At 44.5% G+C, this 18,815-nt stretch overlaps 1 protein-coding gene across 1 annotated transcript in view; it reads right to left on the minus strand.

The window, feature by feature from the left end:
- Window positions 1-16,557, minus strand: part of BTBD1 (BTB domain containing 1) — a 38,049-nt gene extending 21,492 nt beyond the window's left edge. Inside the window, exons 1-3 of the mRNA XM_082736205.1 lie at window positions 16,040-16,557; window positions 5,877-6,033; window positions 491-596 (exon numbers count right to left, since the gene is read on the minus strand). Of these exons, the coding sequence (XP_082592331.1) occupies window positions 491-596; window positions 5,877-6,033; window positions 16,040-16,416 (640 nt within the window). The 5' untranslated portion in view covers window positions 16,417-16,557. The remainder of the gene's footprint in view (window positions 1-490; window positions 597-5,876; window positions 6,034-16,039) is intronic.
- Window positions 16,558-18,815: the final 2,258 nt, after the last annotated feature.

Raw genomic sequence — 18,815 nt, forward strand, 5'->3', positions numbered from 1 at the left:
CATTCTTCACAGCCCAGATCAAACTCTCCCCGTCAAGACTTTCCTAACGCTATTCAATGGGAGGTAATCTTTCCATGTTTTGGATTTGCATAGTGATTATTTTCTATATCTCTAGCTCAGAAAAGGCAAAATCACATTTTGCTGTATGCTATCCAGAATTTTCTGTGTCTTAACTCTTAAATTTCACATATGTGTCCCTTGAGTCTCCAATTAGATCATAGTTTCCTTAAGAAAAATCACATCTCACTCTGTATGTCAATGACCCAACTATAATGTTGCACAATGCCATGCTTTTTTTTTTTTAAACGAGGTTGTAAGTAGAGATGACCTTTAGGAATATATCACTATAATAAAGCAGCACTCTTAAGAGACAGACTTACCCAATTTGGTACAAAGTGCCACTTTACAATAACAGCCCACCCGGCAGTGAGGCTGACTGACACTGCGTAACCGTCTGTAGGCGGCACAGCCCGCCCACGGGCGCACTTACCTATATCGATGTCGGTAAAGCCCTCTGCGCTGATCGCATCCATCGTGCTTTTGTCTATCGTGTCGAGACAAAGACTAGCTAGCTGAGGTTCATCAAACAATCGAGCCTAAACATACAAAAAGATAGTTATTTTATTTTGATAGTTATTTTACTTTCAGACCATACATATTCAAAGTTAACTCTGCAAACAGTTATAGTTATAACTGCTAATCATGTAAAATACCTATCTTAAATACCATTATAATGTGTACCTATTTTTAAAACTTTCCATTCTGTAGCCAGAAATGAAAAGCCAAAAGCACAAATGCCTTGCTTAGACAACAAGTTCACATTACCACTGGCAACCTTGTTACTTTTCATATGCTCCTATATATACATACTGCCTGGTTCTTATACTTATTTTGATCATTACCAAACACTCTAGGTTAGATGAAGGCAGACAGAATCATCCCATTTTCCAGATGTGGATCAAAAGGTATACTGACTTGCCTAACATGATCTAACTAGTTATACTGTAAAGTCATTATTTAAATCCGAGTTTTAGGATATTTTCACCAAATGGTAGCAACTATCAAGCATACCAGTACAAACAGATTTTTTCCCCTTCCATATTCCATCTTGACTGTGGAGAGAGAATGAAGTACAAGAGTTTCAGAGCATGCAAACTCTGGGTGCCTGAGGGAAAAGCAGGCCCAACAACAGAAAAGCATATAGTCCCAGGACCGAATCCTACACAAGAGCGAGCTACAGCCACGTACAATGATATGAACAAATCCTACAAACACTGACAAACAAAAGAAGCCCCAGCATAAATTGAGCAGAACTACACTATAGGATTCCAAAAAAAGCTATCTGGGCTTTAAGAAGTCATAAGTCAAGCTGATAATGTGGTTAATCAGGGTGCATATTATAATTAACAAAAAAAAAAGTTTGGGGCACCTGGGTGGCTCAGTTAGTTAAGTGTCTTTTGGCTCAGCTCATAATACAGGGTCGTGAGATCCAGCCCCACGCTGGGCTCTGTGCTGAGCATGGAGCCTGCTTAAAATCCTTTATCTCTTGGGGTGCCTGGGTGGCTCAGTGGGTTAAGCCTCTGCCTTTGGCTCAGGTCATGATCTTGGGGTCCTGGGATCGAGCCCCGCATCGGGCTCTCTGCTTGGTGGGGAGCCTGCTTCCCCTTCTCTCTCTGCCTGCCTCTCTGCCTACTTGTGGTATCTTTCTCTCTGTCAAATAAATAAATAAATTATATATTTTTTAAAAAATCCTCTCTCTCTTCCCCTCTCTCTGCCTCCTATCCTGGGTTCCTTACTCTTTAAAATAATATAAAATAAAATAAAAACAAAAGCAAAAGAACACAAAAATAAAAATAAGTTTAGGGGCACCTGGGTGGCTCAGTGGGTTAAAGCCTCTGCCTTCAGCTCAGGTCATGATCCCAGGGTCCTGGGATCGAGCCCCGCATCGGGCTCTCTGCCCAGTGGAGAGCCTGCTTCCTCCTTTCTCTCTGCCTACTTGTGATCTCTCTCTCTGTCAAATAAATAAGTATAATCTTAAAAAAAAAAAAAAAAAAAACAACAACAAATTTAAAAGTCAGTCGTGGAGGAAAGGGGCAGAAAATCTAAACTCAAATGAGATTTAAAAACCATTGACAGGGGCACCTGGGTGGCTCAGTGAGTTAAAGCCTCTGCCTTCGGCTCAGGTCATGATCCCAGGATCCTGGGATCGAGCCCCGCATCGGGCTCTCTGCTCAGTGGAGAGCCTGTTTCCCCCTCTCTCCCTGCCTGCCTCTCTGCCTGCTTGTATCTGTCAAATAAATAAATAAAATCTTAAAAAAAAAAAAAAGATACATAATACATGATATATATTTACATACATAAAATATGTATGTTAAGTCAGTAGAATATTTCTTAAAATTATAGAATACTCAAACATGTCTGAAAATGCTATTCCTAGATTATATATTGGCCTTGTATTAATTTGCTTAGTCAAATTTTCCACAAAAAAAAAAAAAAAATCTGATCTAGGAGGATAAAATTAACTCTATTTCTTTTAATTTTCTCTTAGATTTTTTAAATTTAGAAATACTTTAAAAAAAAAAGAAATATTTCAAATTTACAGAAAAGCTGCAAGTGAAAAGAACACCCATACACCTTTACCCAGATTTACCCATCTAAATATTACTTGTCTTGTTCCACCATCTGCATTCTCTCTACACACACAGACACATTTCATATATATACATATTTGTATTTATACATACATATATAAATGGGATAATAATGTGTAAGAAAACAGGCAATGTATAGTGTCTGCATGTGTACTTGAGGCAAACTGTTCAGGAATAAATGACACACATCCCTGCCCTTACCCTTAAATACTTCAGTATGTATTTCCTAAGAATAAGAATATTCTCCTATATAACCCATAGTGATTAACTTTGGTAAATAACCGTGTAATATTTTTATCTACTATATTTCAATTTTGCCAACAGACCTTTTTTTTGAGAGTGAGTGAGCGCACATGCATGTGCAGGGGAGCAGGAGGCAGGGGGACAGAGGGAGAGGGAGAAAGACACTGAAGCAGACCTCAAGCCGACTGCGGAGCTGGCCCAGGGCTCAATCTCATGAACCTGAGATCATGACCTGAGCAGAAACCAAGAGGTGGTCACTTCACTAACTGCACCACACATGGGCCCCAAACTAATGTTTTTTTATAACACTTTTCCTTCCGGAAGAGGATCCAGTCTAGGATCATAGTTCATGCATTTTTAAAATATGGAAACTAGTACATTTTTATCAAATGAAATTCTAATATCAGGAAGCATTTTAACGGGCCAACTCAACTATATTTTTAGTTAGTGTTTATGTAAAAACTTGTGTTTCAGTCTTTGGTAAAAATTGTTTTTATTCAGAATAGCAATATTTCAGTTACTCCTCAGGTTACACAGGCAATATTAAGTTTCCTATGGGATCTATTGTTGCTACTTAGAGTAAAATACATTTTCCCAAAATTTAGTTTGGGTCTGGCATTATCTCTGAAAAAATATCAGTATGATTGCTTCACTTCATAAAAAATGTTTTCCCCTGTCTAACCCATACTGGTACAGCATACTGGCCTTTTGTGTTAGCATGAAGCTGGCACAGGTCCTCTCAAATAAATGAACATGTTCAGTTCAAATGACTCACTTGGCTGAAATAAGAAATTCACATGACACTTTGTGGGCTAAGTCACATGACGCCACCAATGAAAATGTGCAATAGTACTGGGTTCTCAGACCAACAGGGCACTGAAAAGTTCCTTTTTGTTCTCCTAGTGACACGCGTTAACCTTTACTACTCAAAGTGTGGTTCAGAAGCACCGGGGTGCTCTGAAAGCCCGTGAGAAATCCAGACTCAGGTTTCACCTTGGACCTGAACTAGAAACTGTCCTGTGCTCACGGTTTAGTTTATTGGTTTCTGATTTTTCACTCAACTTTTAAAATAAAAGTAATTAAGTGATCCTCTCCACATACCTTAAAAGCCTTGAACATAAAAAGAATCTTAGGAATATCAACTGCCGTATTAGATTTTGATCACATACTCAGAAGAGGAAGAAATGTAGGGAGACACTGCCTCATAGTTCTATGACCTTGGTTATTTCATGTCTCTCTGCCTCTATCTCCTTAACCATAAAATGGGGACAGTAAGAAAACTCTCCCCTAGAACACCTGCGCCTCCCAAAAGTTACTGCCAAGACGGCACACGAGGGGCTGGTGCACAGGCATCACCCACTGCGCTCTGCTGCCGTCACGCCATCAATAAGCCACACCTTCACCACCACCGGCTGAAGGCTACGATCTTCGTTTTACCACTTGCTGTCTAAGGTTAAGTAAGATACTTCCCTGAGCTTTCATTTCTTCGTTGTCCAAAAGGGGATAATAGTAAATTACAGCAGAGCTGGAACGCACGTAACCGTGATAATTCTATCACTTGCTGCAGTAAGTAAATGCGCTGATACATGCAAAGCAACTAGCTCAGTGCTGGGCGGACTATATACAGACATCGGTTCTGAGATTACGTCCATATGTCAGCATGTTCTTTCTTCCATAACTACACACGTCTGATGACAGAAGATGGGAAAAAAACCAACAATAAAAGGTGGCACCAGACATTCTCTATGCAACAGAACGGTTGCAAGGCCAGAAACCCTGAGCTTGGGGCTCCAGCCCCAGCTAGCCTGCAGTTCAGCAGCCCAGGTTTTAGTTTTTCCATTTGGAAAATGAAAGGGTTGAGCTAAGGGACATCTGTCAGTAGGTCCAGCACTAATACTCAATAGGATTACATATTATCAGCTTACAATTTTTTTTTCTTTGTCCTCATTTTAACTTGCTTACCCCTGTAAAGACCCTATCTCCAAATAAGATCACATTCTGTTGGAGACATAGTTCAGTCCTTAACAAATGGCTATAGGCTAGCTTATAATTTTTTTTTTAAAGATATTATTTATGTATCTCACAGAGAGACAGCGAGAAAGAGAACACGACGAACAAGGGGAGTGGAGGAGAAGGAGGTTTCCCGCAGAGCAGGGAGCCCGACACGGGGCTCAATCCTAGGACCCCAGAATCATGACCCAAGCTGAGGGCAAACAGACGCTTAACGACTGAGCCACCCAACCACCCTTATCTTGGAATTTTTAAAACAATTCATGTAAGGGTATTATAACTTTGTCTAAAGAGAAAAACAGTGATTTATTTATAGCTAAAGTATAAAGCTCAGGTTACAGGCACCTAATAAATGCCAAATAATATGGTAAAGACTGGTTAATGCTTCCATAGATGTGTTCAGTATGTGAAAATCCATCAGCCTGTGTATTTACGGGAATGTGTACTTTTCTGTATATATACTGCCATTTAGTGAAAATGTTTATATATCAGAGAAAGAGTATTTCATATAAATCTTAAATTCTAACTCCTCCAAGCTTTCCGATTAAGTCCAAAGACAGTAAATCTTAGAACTTTTCTGGACTTGCAACCTCAATCTTTATTCCAGATCCAACAAAAATGAAGACCAAAGATGTCCAGAAAACCTCATGCTATTATCATACTCTCAAATCATACCAAGAACAACAATGGATGTTTATTCCAACTCCAACCATAAAGAACTGTATCTTTGAGTCTACTTACGTAAGGCTTCATTTCTTTACCTATATGATACTGTATGGACTTTAATTTGCTTTTCTATTATAAAAACATTATGAATCTGATATAGTTCCCTGAATGGTACTATAAAAATAATTACATATACTTTAAGTTAATGATCTAGAACTAATTCTCCAGGAAATATGAAATACTCATATGTAGTTATACTCAATCTTTAAAATTATGATGATACGCATATTAGCTACATTTACTTACCTGAGTAAGTAACATAAAGGCATTATCTGCCCGAAGATGTTTGGTGAGAAATTCCACACAATGAGCTTCCAGGGCTGGGACTGCATATTTCTTAGCAGTATACAGAGTGGTCATAACTGTCTCCGGGCCAATTTGAACTTCATCTGAATACAGAAATCTGGAAAGCAATTGGGAATTGACAGAGATGGCTATTAATATTTTAGATAAGCAATCAATCCATCAGAGTGAAACCTCTGAGGAATATCTTAAAAGATAATGAGCAAACCCAACAACAACCTGATAGGAGACTTTGTAGGCCATAGGGCATTTGCACATACATCATCTCATTTATTCTTACTCAGGCCTGAGAGGTAGGTAGTGTCTCCATTTTACTAACAAAACTGAAGTTAAGTGAGATCTCAAGACAGACCCATCTCTCTTAAAACCAAATTTTCAGAGGTCTTTTAGCATCCCACCGCAGTTCAGGGCAGCAATGGTTTACTAACATCTCCTTCACCAAAGGATGTTCATTTAAACAAATGTACAGGTAGCTGAAGTTCACATCTCTAGATGACAAAACATTCATTTATTTCCTGATAATGGTGTCTTGTTAATCTGGGCATCTTTTAACCTTTCATTGTTATTCCCAAACTAGCACAATGCCCGAAGACGAGCATACTGAGTCTTTGGAGGAATAAAACAATTTAATAATATCATAAACGACTCATGTTGTTTTGTGTTTTTGGGTATCTAGGTTTAATTTTCTCTCAAAACACTATCAGTCTGATACTGCCTCCTCCCAGTTCGCTGCTTCTGTTAGACAGATCACCTTCACAGAACTGCAAATAAGGCACAAGATTCTCAGCGAAAGCCTGGACAGTTCTTGATAGATCTTGCAGCTTTTACCTATCAACTTTAGGCCTCTTTTGTGGCTCCTCAGAGACACTGTGTGTACTGCCCAGTTCTCAACTATATACAGGAAGCCGGGAGCGGAGGGCCGTAGAGAAGGATGGCATGAAGAATAAAAATTGCATTTTAGTGAGGCACCTGGGTGGCCTGGGTGGCTCAGTCGGTTGGGTTTGACTCTTGATTCAAGCTCAGTCATGATCTCAGCCATGGGACTGAGCCCCACATTGGGCTCCGTGCTTAGCAGGGAGTCTGCTAAGATTCTCTCTCTCTCTCAAATAAATAAATCTTCTAAAAATTGCATCTTAGTGATACTAAAGACATCAGAGTAATTATATGTATATTGCTAGGATCCAAGTCATAAAATAAGAAAACCCATTAACATGTCTCAGAACCCTCTATTACACTGGAGTGAAGGAAGTTCTAACTCCTGTCCCCACCCTCTACTGTTCTACTTCCTCTTCTTTCATTTCTGCCTCCATTATCACCACCCAAAATGAAACCCCAGCCCATGAGAGCCTCCAGTCTGTCGCCCTAACCAAATGCCTGTGCTCCTCTAACAACATCTCTGTGCTTACAACTATCTCTAGCCGAGACTGTTCATTCTCATTCTCCTCAGCCTTCAAAGTGAGGGTTGCTGATTCTCAGGATCACACCATTTAAAAAAATTTTTTCCCCTAAAACCTTTTTAGAGAGTCAAGTCAACCGGCTGTACTACCCTCACTTTGTGATGAGTACAGGGAATTAAAAAGCAAGTAAGGCGTCATCGCTTACAGTCAGGGGAAGGGGGATGATCAGAAAAGAGAGAGAGAAAATCAACATTTGTTGATTTGTTGATTCAACCCTCCCACAAGGCAGGGAAGGTGGGGCAACTGCCTATCAGAGAACGCGCTGCTTCTGGGCCCAGGCCTGCTTCTGGGCCCAGGCCTGCTTCCAGGGTGAGACTGGCAGGCCCCCCAGGTGAGGGCTGAGTGTTCTCAGGACCTCAGGCTCGGGTTTGAGCCCGTCCCACCACTGCCAGCTCTGAGACTAGAAACAAGCTATCATCATTTTTCCTTTCTGAAAAGAGAGTGACAGCATTTCCTTCATCATGCTCTCGTGAGGATTCGTATAAACTGAAAAAAATGAAGTGTTTTAAATAGTGCCTGACAAGTACTCAGCCTCGGCAAATGTTGGCTGTTTATTTTTATGTTGCTTCATTTCTTCCTCTCTGCTGTTTCCCTCTGTTTTAGAAAATGTCTGTGCCGTTGTCTTCTGGCCTTCTGTTCTCCCCAGTAACACACGCTCATGTTTCTAAGAATTCCTGCTTCTTAGTCATTCCTTTTCTCCTCCACAGCACTCTGTCTTGGTTTCATGGGTGCAAAAACGTCTTCAAGTCTCCGAGGTGGTATTAACCAGAGTGTTTCAGGTTCCTTTTTGTTCCCAGTTCCGAGGATCAGCTGCTCTTGGTCTCTGTGGTTCACATTCTCACGCCCTCATACGTTAATGATCAATGGTCTCCAGTTTGGTGTTCCCGCAGCCGGGATAGGTTTTCCTTGCTGCTGTGTAGATGGGCCTACTCTCCAGGTAAAACCACCCCCAAAGCGAACAGGCTGGCTGAGAGCTCTGTGTATGTGGGAAGTTTGTTGACTGGCACCTGGGATCCCCTAATGCCATGACTCTAGAGTCCCTAAGCTCTCCCAGGCAGTTTGTTCAATTTCTTTAAGAAGAGCCTGCCAGGAGGCTGTCACTAGCAGTTAGTCTGCAAGAGCTGGCTGAGGGTGCATCTATAAGCAAGCTTTACGTTAACTCCCCCAGGGGCGGCTGGGTGGCTCAGTCAGTTAAGTGGCTGCTTTGGGCTCAGGTCATGGTCCCAGGGTCCTGGGAGCAAGTCCTGCATCAGATTCCCTGCTCAGCGGGGAGTCAGCTTCTCACTCTGACCCTCCCCCTCTCTCAAGTGCTATCTCTTGCTTTCTCTTTCTCAAATAAATAAAATCTTTTTTTTTTTTAAGGTTTTGTTTTTTTGACAGACAGAGATCACAAGTAGGCTGAGAGGCAGGTGGAGAGAGAGAGGAAGGGAAGCAGGCTCCCCAATGAGAAGAGAGCCTAATGCAGGGCTTGATCCCAGGACCCCAGGATCATGACCTGAGCCAAAGGCAGAGGCTCTAAACCCACTGAGCCACCCAGGTGCCCCTCAAATAAATAAAATCTTTATAAAAAAAATTAATTCCCACATTTTAGCTCCACCTTCTCATTTCACACATCTCCCTACCAGCCCTGGCCTAGAACCACTGGGGGGTTGGGGGGGGGGTCTGCCAGGGAAGCCAGCTGCAGCTCCCCGAGCTCTGGATTCTGGGGTCCTGTCACCCCCTCCCTTTCATCAGCAGCACACTCTCAACTGCTCTGTCCCTTTTCTACAGTTGGCTCCCACCCCATCTCCCTCTTCCCCGTCACTCTATCAGGTTTAAGAGAAGGCCTACTGCATGCTCCGTTCCCTTCTTGAGTCAGAAACCTGTGACATTTTAATTTAAAGGGCAAGGTAGAAAGAATCTTTACATCTGCTTTAATTTTTTTTTATTATAAAATAAAGAGCGGAAACACGGGGCCTTTATCACCGTTTGCCTTTGCATGTGCGGCGGCAACAAGGAGACAAACCCCACAGAGCTGAAGGACCCGGTCTCACAGGCGTCTGTAACCAGGCGCTCTGTCAGGGAGATTGCAAAACCGTCCTGGAGAAACGTCTGCTTGAGATAAGACTAAAGGATGACAAGAGGGTGGGAAGAACACGCCAGGAACAAGAGAGAATTGTTTTTAGGCTCTTCTATTTGAGATACACACACACACACCCATTCAAACTGCTTTTATTAAATTCCACTTTGGTAATATACCTTTAGCTTATAGCAAGGAATATTTTAAAGAAACATTTACATCTAAAGACAGACTAAGGATACTATTGACTTCAGTAATGCCTTCTTCATGAGCAAACCTCACAAGCATTTTCTTGTTGGTCAGATTATCAGACGGAGTTGTGCATTCACTAAGCAGATGCTTTGTTTTATTTTTAACCCGACAAACACTATGAATTGTACTGACTAGCTAGGTTTCTCTTTCTCCGTTAGCTGCTAAACAATTAAAATTAAATTTGTAGGGGTGCTCGGTGGCTCAGTTGATTGGGCATCTGCCTTTGGCTCAGGCCATGATCCAGGAGCCATGGGAATGAGCCTCACATTGGGGTCCCTGTTTGGTGGGGAGCCTGCTTCTCCCTCTCCCGATCCCCCCATTTATGTTTGTTCTGTCAAATAAATAAAATCTTTAAAACAATTAAATTTAGGGGCACCTGGGTGGCTGAGTGGGTTAAGCCTCTGCCTTCGCCTCAGGTCGTGATCTCAGGGTCCTGGGATCAAGCCCCTCATCTGGGAATCTGTGCTCAGCAGGGAGCCTGCTTCCCCCACCTCTCTCTCTACCTGCCTCTCTGCCTAGTTGTGATCTGTGAGAAATAAATAACCTTTTAAAAAAATTAAATTTCTAGCTTGCCTACAGCATGCATTTTTATATTAGCTTCATCTTGGCTTTATTTCTTACCTTTGTGTTTTTTTAAGATATTTTAAATTCTTTTTGGAGCAATGCAAGTTATAAATGATGTTCTATTAACAATAAGAAATGGGGGGCCCCTGGGTGGCTCAGTCAGTTAAGCGGCTACCTTCGGCTCAGGTCATGATCCTGGGATCCTGGGATCGAGCCCCGCATCGGGCTCTGTGCTCAGTGGAGGGCCTGCTTCTCCCTCCCTCTGCCTGCCACTCCGCCTACCTGTGCTCTCGCTCCCTGTGTCAAATAAATAAAATCTTAAAATTAAAAAAAAAAGTAAGAAATGGATCTCTGTGTTTCCCATACTTTGTGTGCATTTTTCTACAATACCCAGCTCGGTGTGGGCACATGGCTAAGCATTAATCAGTACGTGTTAAGTGACTAGACAATTCAGTACAAGTTTCTATGTAACACAACTGAGGAACCATACTCACCTCTAATGAGAAAACAGACTACTTAAAAATCCAGGAACCATGTTGGTTCATATTTTACTTATATGTTTCTTATCTTCTATTTAATTATTAAAATGGCTATAATAAAAAAAAAGCCAAGGTTTGTAAAATATAATTAAAAATTAATCAATTACCACAGGTTTTTGTTTTTTAGAAAGACTTATCCATTTATTTGAGAGAAAGACAGAGCATGCGTGCGCTGTGGGAAAGGCCAGAGGGAGATGGAGAGAGAGCAACCCCAGCGGAACCCCCACCGAGTGCAGAGTCCAATGCTGAGGGTGATCCCAAGACCCTGAGATCACAACCTGGGCTGAAACTGAGTCAGATGCTCAACCAACTGGGGCCACCCAGGTACCCCAATTCTTTGTATTTTAAAATGAACCTTTCAGCCCTCATTCACTACCTTTTATGATAAGAGCACAAGAGAAATGATATGTCATTAAACTACTCCTTTTCCCCCACCCTAAAGATTAAAGGTTTTCTAACCTAATTTAGGTTATATTTAGTAAAAATTTCAAAAAGCTATGGCAAAAACTTGATCTTAAATTACAGGAACTATAAGATCGTGCATAAGAACCTTTGGATCACTACTGACTCATTCATTAAGGGACTCCCTCTTGGTTGAAACACTTTCTTCAACTTGACTTTCAAGATCCCAGGCTCCTTGCTTTCCAATCTAATTCACTGACAGCGGTGTCTGTGTCATCTTAGTCTCCCCAGCTACACCTCCACACGGTGGAGGTCCCCAGGGCTCATCCTGGCACCTCTTTTCACAACCGCATCCCCTCCCTAGGTGACCCCATTTGGTCTTATGGTTTAAAGACCATTCACTCTTAGCTTTCAAATTTATGTTCAGCAAGAAGCTCTTCCCTCAACTCCAGGTTCATATTTCTGGCTGTACTCTTTTAGATAAGCCTTAGAAGTCTTCTTGGTTCTACCTTTACAAAATGCAGTTGACCCTTAAACAACACTGCCATTAGGGGCATGGCCTCCACTCCCTATCCCCCTCCCTCCAAACGGCTGAAAACCTGCATGTAACTCTCCCAAAACTTTACTAATAGCCTACTGTTGATCAGAAGACATATCGACAACAATTAACATATTATATTTTATGTTGTATTATTATATACTGTATTCTTACAATTGCGTGGGCTAGAGAAAAGAAAATGTCATCAAGAAAATCCAAAGGAAGAAGGGGTGCCTGGGTGGCTCAGCTGTTCAAGCGTCTGGGTTTGGCTTGGGTCATGAGCCCAGGGTCCTGGGATGGAGCCCCACATCGGGGCTGCTCGGTGAGCAATCTGTTTCTCCCTCTCCTTCTACCCCTATCCCTGCCTGTGCGTGTTCTCTCTCTCAAACAAGCAAATAAAATCTTAAAAAATTTTTTAAAATAGGGGCGCCTGGGTGGCTCAGTTGATTGGACGACTGCCTTCGGCTCAAGTCATGATCCTGGAGTCCCAGGATCGAGTCCCACATCAGGCACCCAGCTCCATGGGAAGTCTGCTTCTCCCTCTGACCTTCTCCTCACTCATGTTCTCTCTCAAATAAATAAATAAAATCTTTAAAAAAAACAATTTTTTTTTAAAATAAATGCATTGGGGCACCTGGGTGGCTCAGTCAGTAAAGCACTGGACTCTTGGTTTCGGCTTGGGTCATGATCTCTGTGGTTGTGGGATCAAGCCCTATGTTCGGTTCTGTGCTCAGTGTGAGGTCTGCTTCAGCTTCTCTCCCTCTCACTCATCCTGTCTCTCTCTCTTTCTCAAATAAAGTCTTTTTTTTTTTTTTTAAAGAAAGAAAATCCTAAGGAAGAGAAAATACATTTACAGTACTATACTGCATTTGGTGGGGAAAAAATCCACACATACATAAGCCCATGTAGTTCAAACTCACGTAGTTCAAACTCAGATCAATCAGATATCCACAGTCTGACCACTTTTTACCCATCTATCACTCCCAAGCTGGTAGATACAACCCAGTAGCATACCTCTTGCCTGGAATACTGCAAAAGTGTCTTAATTCAACTCCCTGCTGCCCATTTTACTTCCTCCCCAGTCTAATCTCCAAACAATTGCCCAAATGAGTTTTTAAAAATGTAAATCAGATCATATCACAGCCACACTGAAAACTCTCCAAATGTTTCTCACCACACATCAAAGTCCTTCCATAGACTATCCAGCCCTGCACAACCTTGTCTAGCCTCTCCTTTGGAACTCATTTTCTACCACTTTTTCCCCAATTCATTCTGCTCAAACAGCATTGGTTTATTCTTGAAGTTCCTCCAGCAGGAGAAATTTAGGACCTCAGACATGCTTTGCCTTGCTTAGAATGCTCCTACCCTCACAGTCTGATCATTTTTCTTTAAAATATTTATCAGTACTTAACATTTTATCTTTGCTTCTCCTTGCTAGATTATAAACTACCTGAGGGCAGGGGCTTTTGCTTGTTCCCTGCTGAATCCGACATCTGAAACGGGGACTAGCACAAGGGCACACAGCGTTTCTCAAACAAACAACGAAGAACATCACTTCAAGGTCAGGCAGATCAAAACAAGCAGGTTTTTATAACGTAACTAATTCAATCTGTAAACATAATAAAAATAGGCCCAAGCTAACTTGTTTTCCCCACTCAGCAAGTACGAACTAGGAGACATCTGTTTGTCACACAATAGTAAGGACAGCATCTATGCTCCACCGCCGGCCAATACCTTTCAGTCCAGGTATCATGTAACAATCAGGCCAGATATCATTTCAGAACAGAACAATGACTGGAATCTGAAGAAGGACAAAAACCAGGACCACGCTGAACACAGGAAAATTTCAAGGACTTTAAAATTAATTCACTTACCTTCTATTGACAGGAAAGGATTGAGTGACCACCAGCTTCAGTGAAAATACCAACTAAACATTTTCCCCTCTTCGTTCTTACTCTACCCACTCTAGTTTTAAAGGAAAAAACTCGACAGTCTTTTTAGATCAGTGGCTCTCAGATGTAACTGGTATTATTAGTATTTACAGAGAATATTAAAAATGCTCTCAAGGCCCTACCTCTAAACATTACAATCCTTCAAGGAGGGAGGAAGAATCTGCAAATTTAACAAGCACTCCAGGATGCAATGCAGGTAGACCCACAAATCCCTTTAAATACCTACAGTCTAGAAAAACTAATCCTCCTGTCAATGCCAAACCAAAACCAAAAGACCTAGATCCCAGCTCTTAAGCTGGCTTTTTTCTCTGTCTTTATAAATCTAATTTCACTAAACTGCAGAAAATATATGAAACAAAAAGAAGGACAAAAAGGCAATTATCATCTTACCACTCCAATACGCTTCGGGTAGCATTCGGGTGCGCTTCCTTCTCTCCATACCTCTGGGTATGCGCCTGGTTCTGTTCCTTCTGTTTTATTCCCAGCACACACAGCTTCAATGCTATGTATCATACACACTTCCTATGTTAACAGTATTGCCTAGTATTCCTCAGTATCACACTCGGTGGCATTACCCTGCATGGAGTGCCCCTATCACTGGTATCTAACCATTCCGACCAGCTGACTACTTCCTCTCTACTGCAATAATCCAGCCGTAAACATTTTTATAGACAACATTTTGTACAGTACTTGAATACTGGGTGGGGGGAATCTACAGTGTCAAACTATTTTACCACCACCTTAGGGCTCTTCCAACAGATCTCTAAAATACTGAGGTGGGGCTCCTGGGTGGCTCAGTCACTTAAGCATTTGTCTTGGGCTCAGGTCATGATCCTGAGTTCCTGGGATTGAGCCCTGCATCCGGCTTCCTGCTCAGCTGGGAGGCTGCTTCTCCCCCTCTCTCTCCCTCTGCCCCTCATCCCTACTCTGCTCTCTCTCTCTCAAATAAATACAAATTTTTTAAAGATTTTATTTATTTATTTGACACAGGCAGAGATCACAAGTAGGCAGAGAGGCAGACAGAGAGAGAGGAGAGAGGGAAGCAGGTTCCCCTCTGAGCAGAGAACCCGATGCAGGGCTGGATCCCAGGACCCTGGGATCATGACCTGAGGCGAAGGCAGAGGCTTTACCCACTGAGCCAACCAGGCGCCCCTAAATACAATCTTTTTTTTTTTTTTAAGATTTTTAAAATTTATTCATGGACAGAGAGAGATCACAAGTAGGCAGAGAGAGGCAGGCAGAGAGAGGAGGAAGCAGGCTCCCTGCTGAGCAGAAAGCCTGATGCGGGGCTTGATCCCAGGCCCCTGAGATCATGACCTGAGCTGAAGGCAGAGGCTTAACCCACTGAGCCAACCAGGCGTCCCCCTATATACAATCTTTTAGAAAAAGTTAAATATTGGGAGAGAAAGTGCTTTGCTTTTAATTTCCACTTCTTTAATTACTGAGGTTAAACATTCTTTGTTCATTAGCTATATTTTTCTCTACCTATCTATCCTGCCCTTTATCCACTTATTTATGGGATCTTGGTATTTTCTACTTGGTTTAACTTTATAGTCAGCTTCCCACTGAGCTTCCTGATTGAGCTTTGAGCCTTCGTCGACTATGTGCCCGTTCAGTGGTCTGTTTTCTGCCTCTGTACCAACCAAGACTGTGTTACTTTGGGGACACACTGTCGTCAGGCAGCTAAAACCCTCTCGATGTAATGAAGCACGCATGGTCTTCCTTATGAGGTTGCTGTTACCCTGGCCAGTCACTTGACTTTTCCGGGCCCCGATCCCACTTGCAAAAGTGTGGAAAACACCACCTACAGCTCCCCAGCCGGACTTTCGTAAATACAAGCTAATAATGCCAAACGACTGGCTCCCTCCCGTTCACCACAATTCATCAGAAGTCAGTGGATTACCCCACCCCAGCCCCCCCAGTAAGCCGAAGGCAAACTCCTAAGAACACGGGAGGCTGGCTTCGCTTTGAAGCGAATGTGACCTTGTCCGCAGAACCGCGGCGGCAGGAACGGCCGCGCCTACCTGTCCCGGTCCTCCCTCCCCGGGCCCCACCACTCACACACACTAAGAGCGAAACCGAGGCAGGACCTCAGACACACACAAAGGCCCTCGGTCCCACGCGACTTTTCCGCTCTCCCCCTCTCCTCGGCAAAAGCATACACCAAACGACGTCAGCGGGCCCCGCCGCGGCGCCGCCGCTCCTCCAGCCCCGAGGCCGGGCCCCACGCCCGGAGCGCACCCGACGGGCTCGCTGAGCGGCCGCAGACGCGGGACGCTGCCCCGACCGCCGGCGGCCCGGAGGCGACAGGCCGGCGCGCGCGGCCAGCGGGGAGCCGCTCACCTCAGCAGCGCCAGGAAGGCGGCGGGCTCCACGTCCGGCAGCTCGATCTCGGCCGACGTGGTGGCCATGCCGCCGTTGAACATGGCGTCGAAGACGGCGCTGCCGGCCGCCAGCACGAAGCGGTGCGCGGGGATGCGCTGCGGGCCCCCGGCGGCCGCGGCGCCGCGGCCCTTGCCCAGCACGAAGCGCACATCGCTCAGCAGCTCGGAGTTGAAGAGGAAGGCGAAGCGCTCCTTCAGCGACGCCTTGGTCGCCTGCCAGTTGTACAGCGGCTCCCGCTGCAGGGGCAGCAGGGGCCCCAGAGAGGACGGCGGCGGCGACGGAGGCCCCGCGGCGCCCGGCTCCGCCTCCGCAGCGGCCGGCCCGAGCGAGGCCATCCTCCAGCGGCGCGGCTCCTCGGGCTAGGCAGAGAGCTCCCGCCGCTCAGCCGCCATCGCCGACGCCGCCCCCGGAGGCCGGCGCCGCCTCGGTGCCTTCCGGGAAAGGCGCTTCCGGCGGCCGCGCCCCTCCCCGGCCCCGCCCCGCCTCCGGCCCCGCCCCTCCCCGGCCCCGGCCCCGGCCCCGCCCCGCTCGCGGCTACCGGGCGCGCGCCCGCGCCACGCGGGGATGCGGGAGCGCGCGCGACCGCCCGAGCCGGGCTGGCGCAGCGTGGAGTCCTTCGCGGCGCGCAGGGCGTCTTTTTCGGCGCCCGGTGCACCCCTCCTCGTGAGGGCCGACGCACAAGCCCCTGCGTCTCCTCCGACCCGGGGCGCCCGTCCTCGCCTCGGGCCCGTCATCATCAGCTCCAGCGCCTCCCACGTATCCCAGGGGCAGGTTCCTGGGCTCTCCCTTCAGGAGTTTCCCGTGGAAATGGGGGGCCCCGAGGCCTCAGCAAGGGAGCGCTTCGGAGGGCGGCAGGATGACCCACGGCCTCCCTTCCCCAGTAATCTCCAAGTCACCCCTCCGGAGACGGGCGAATCTTGGACCCCTCCAGATCCAGCAGCCCACATTCTTCTGCTCTAGTGTCTCAGTGACTGTCACTGTGGATCACGGAACTATTTTTTTTTAACGTTTTACAATCCATTGCTAAAAATTAACACTATTTTAGGGCAACACTTTTTGGGTCCCTTCCCTCCTTGGGAACTCTGTACCATCACCTTGGTATCACTCAAACCTTGCTTTGGTGCCCACCAAAAATAATAAACAACAATATTTTAAATATCAGAAAAAATCCCACAACCTCTCAAATGTACCAGAGGTCATGTAGTAGAGGCCGCATTATCAACAATAATTATAATTTAATAGAAAATATGAGGACGCTGCGTATGAAAACTTGTGGAATGCAATCAACGCTGAGTTCAAGCTAAAGTATAGCCAAAACCACTCTTTCTGCGAAACTGGAAGTAATGAAATGAAGTAGAGGATTCTGGGAAGGTGGCAAAGGAGGAAACCCCAGGAATCTGTCTCCCCTCCTAGACAGCAGCTGCTGGCAGGGTCTGTCTGATGTGGCTATTTTGGCTTTCTGGAGCCTGTTAAAGGCTGGTCATTTAGGGGAAGATTTGGTCTAGACACTGCTGTTAATTTCTGTCGATTTCAGTTCTGTGCACAGAAGCAGCCACTCATCCCTCAGCCCCAGCCACATGGAAGGGAGACAGCTGCACCCAGCCTGTGGGAGCCACATGGGCAAAAGGAACCTGCCCTCCAAATATCTGTGCTCTGGGCACTGATTCCTGCTTCTAATCCCAGAGTCCGAAGAGGTGGGCAGCATGCTGTTGAACTTCCCGCTTTGCGGCAAGCATCTCCCTCCTCCAGCTGAAGTGATTTCCACTGCATTTAAAAGACCAGTACCCAATTCACCCTCCTTAATTTTCTTACCATTTCACTGAGCTTGTAAGTTCAGGTCCCACCAAGATGGAGGAGCCTTTGTAAAGACAAGAGACTTCTGGCTGAGATCCCAAAGGGCCATGCTCTAGAAGTAGGGGTTACACACCAGTAGTTAGAGAAAAATTAATTAGCTACAGCCAATCTTTGACGGGTTCAAGGTGCTCTGTACAAGCTGCCATAAAGAGACTAAATCATATAAATCAAGATATATCATCCAGAAAGTCAACATTTTTTTCTTCTACAATGTTGTAGGGGGAAAAATTAAAATTATGAGGCATGCTAAAGAGGCAGGAGAGACAGAGGAGGACCAAGAATAGACAAGAGAATCAGATCTGTGGATGGTTCGGATATTGGATTTATCGGACAAGGACTTTAAAACAACCATGTTTGATATGATCAGGAAAATAGAAGAAAGATGGAGAATTTCAACATTTAATCCATGAAAGTGGAGGCTCCTAACCTGAAAAAAAAATACTATAAACACATTAATACCTAAATAATGTGTGTTTAATAGCCAAGTAGAGCAGAGCAGATGATGACTATAACTAGAACACAAGTCAGTAGAGGCTGAAATTGAAATACAGGGAAAAGGTCAGAAAATACAGAAAAGAATGTATGTCTGTGAATTGTATGAGAAAGGACTAATATATATTGCAGTATTAGAAGGGGAACAGGGAAAGAGGTGGGGCAGCATGTGAAGAAACACTGGCTGGACACTTCCTAGAGCAAGTGTCCCAAGAAAACCAGGTAGAACTGCATCACTCTTTTGGACATAGCCTGGAAGTCATGCAAGGTCATATCCACTGCATTCCATTAGTTACATATGCTAATCTGTAATCTGGCCCATCCAGATTCCAAGGGGTATCAGAGAATTTATGGACATGTTTCAAAACTACCACACCACAAAAGCTCT

Source organism: Mustela nivalis, assembly GCF_964662115.1.
Source record: "Mustela nivalis genome assembly, chromosome: 6".
NCBI classification, from domain to species: Eukaryota; Metazoa; Chordata; class Mammalia; order Carnivora; family Mustelidae; genus Mustela; species Mustela nivalis.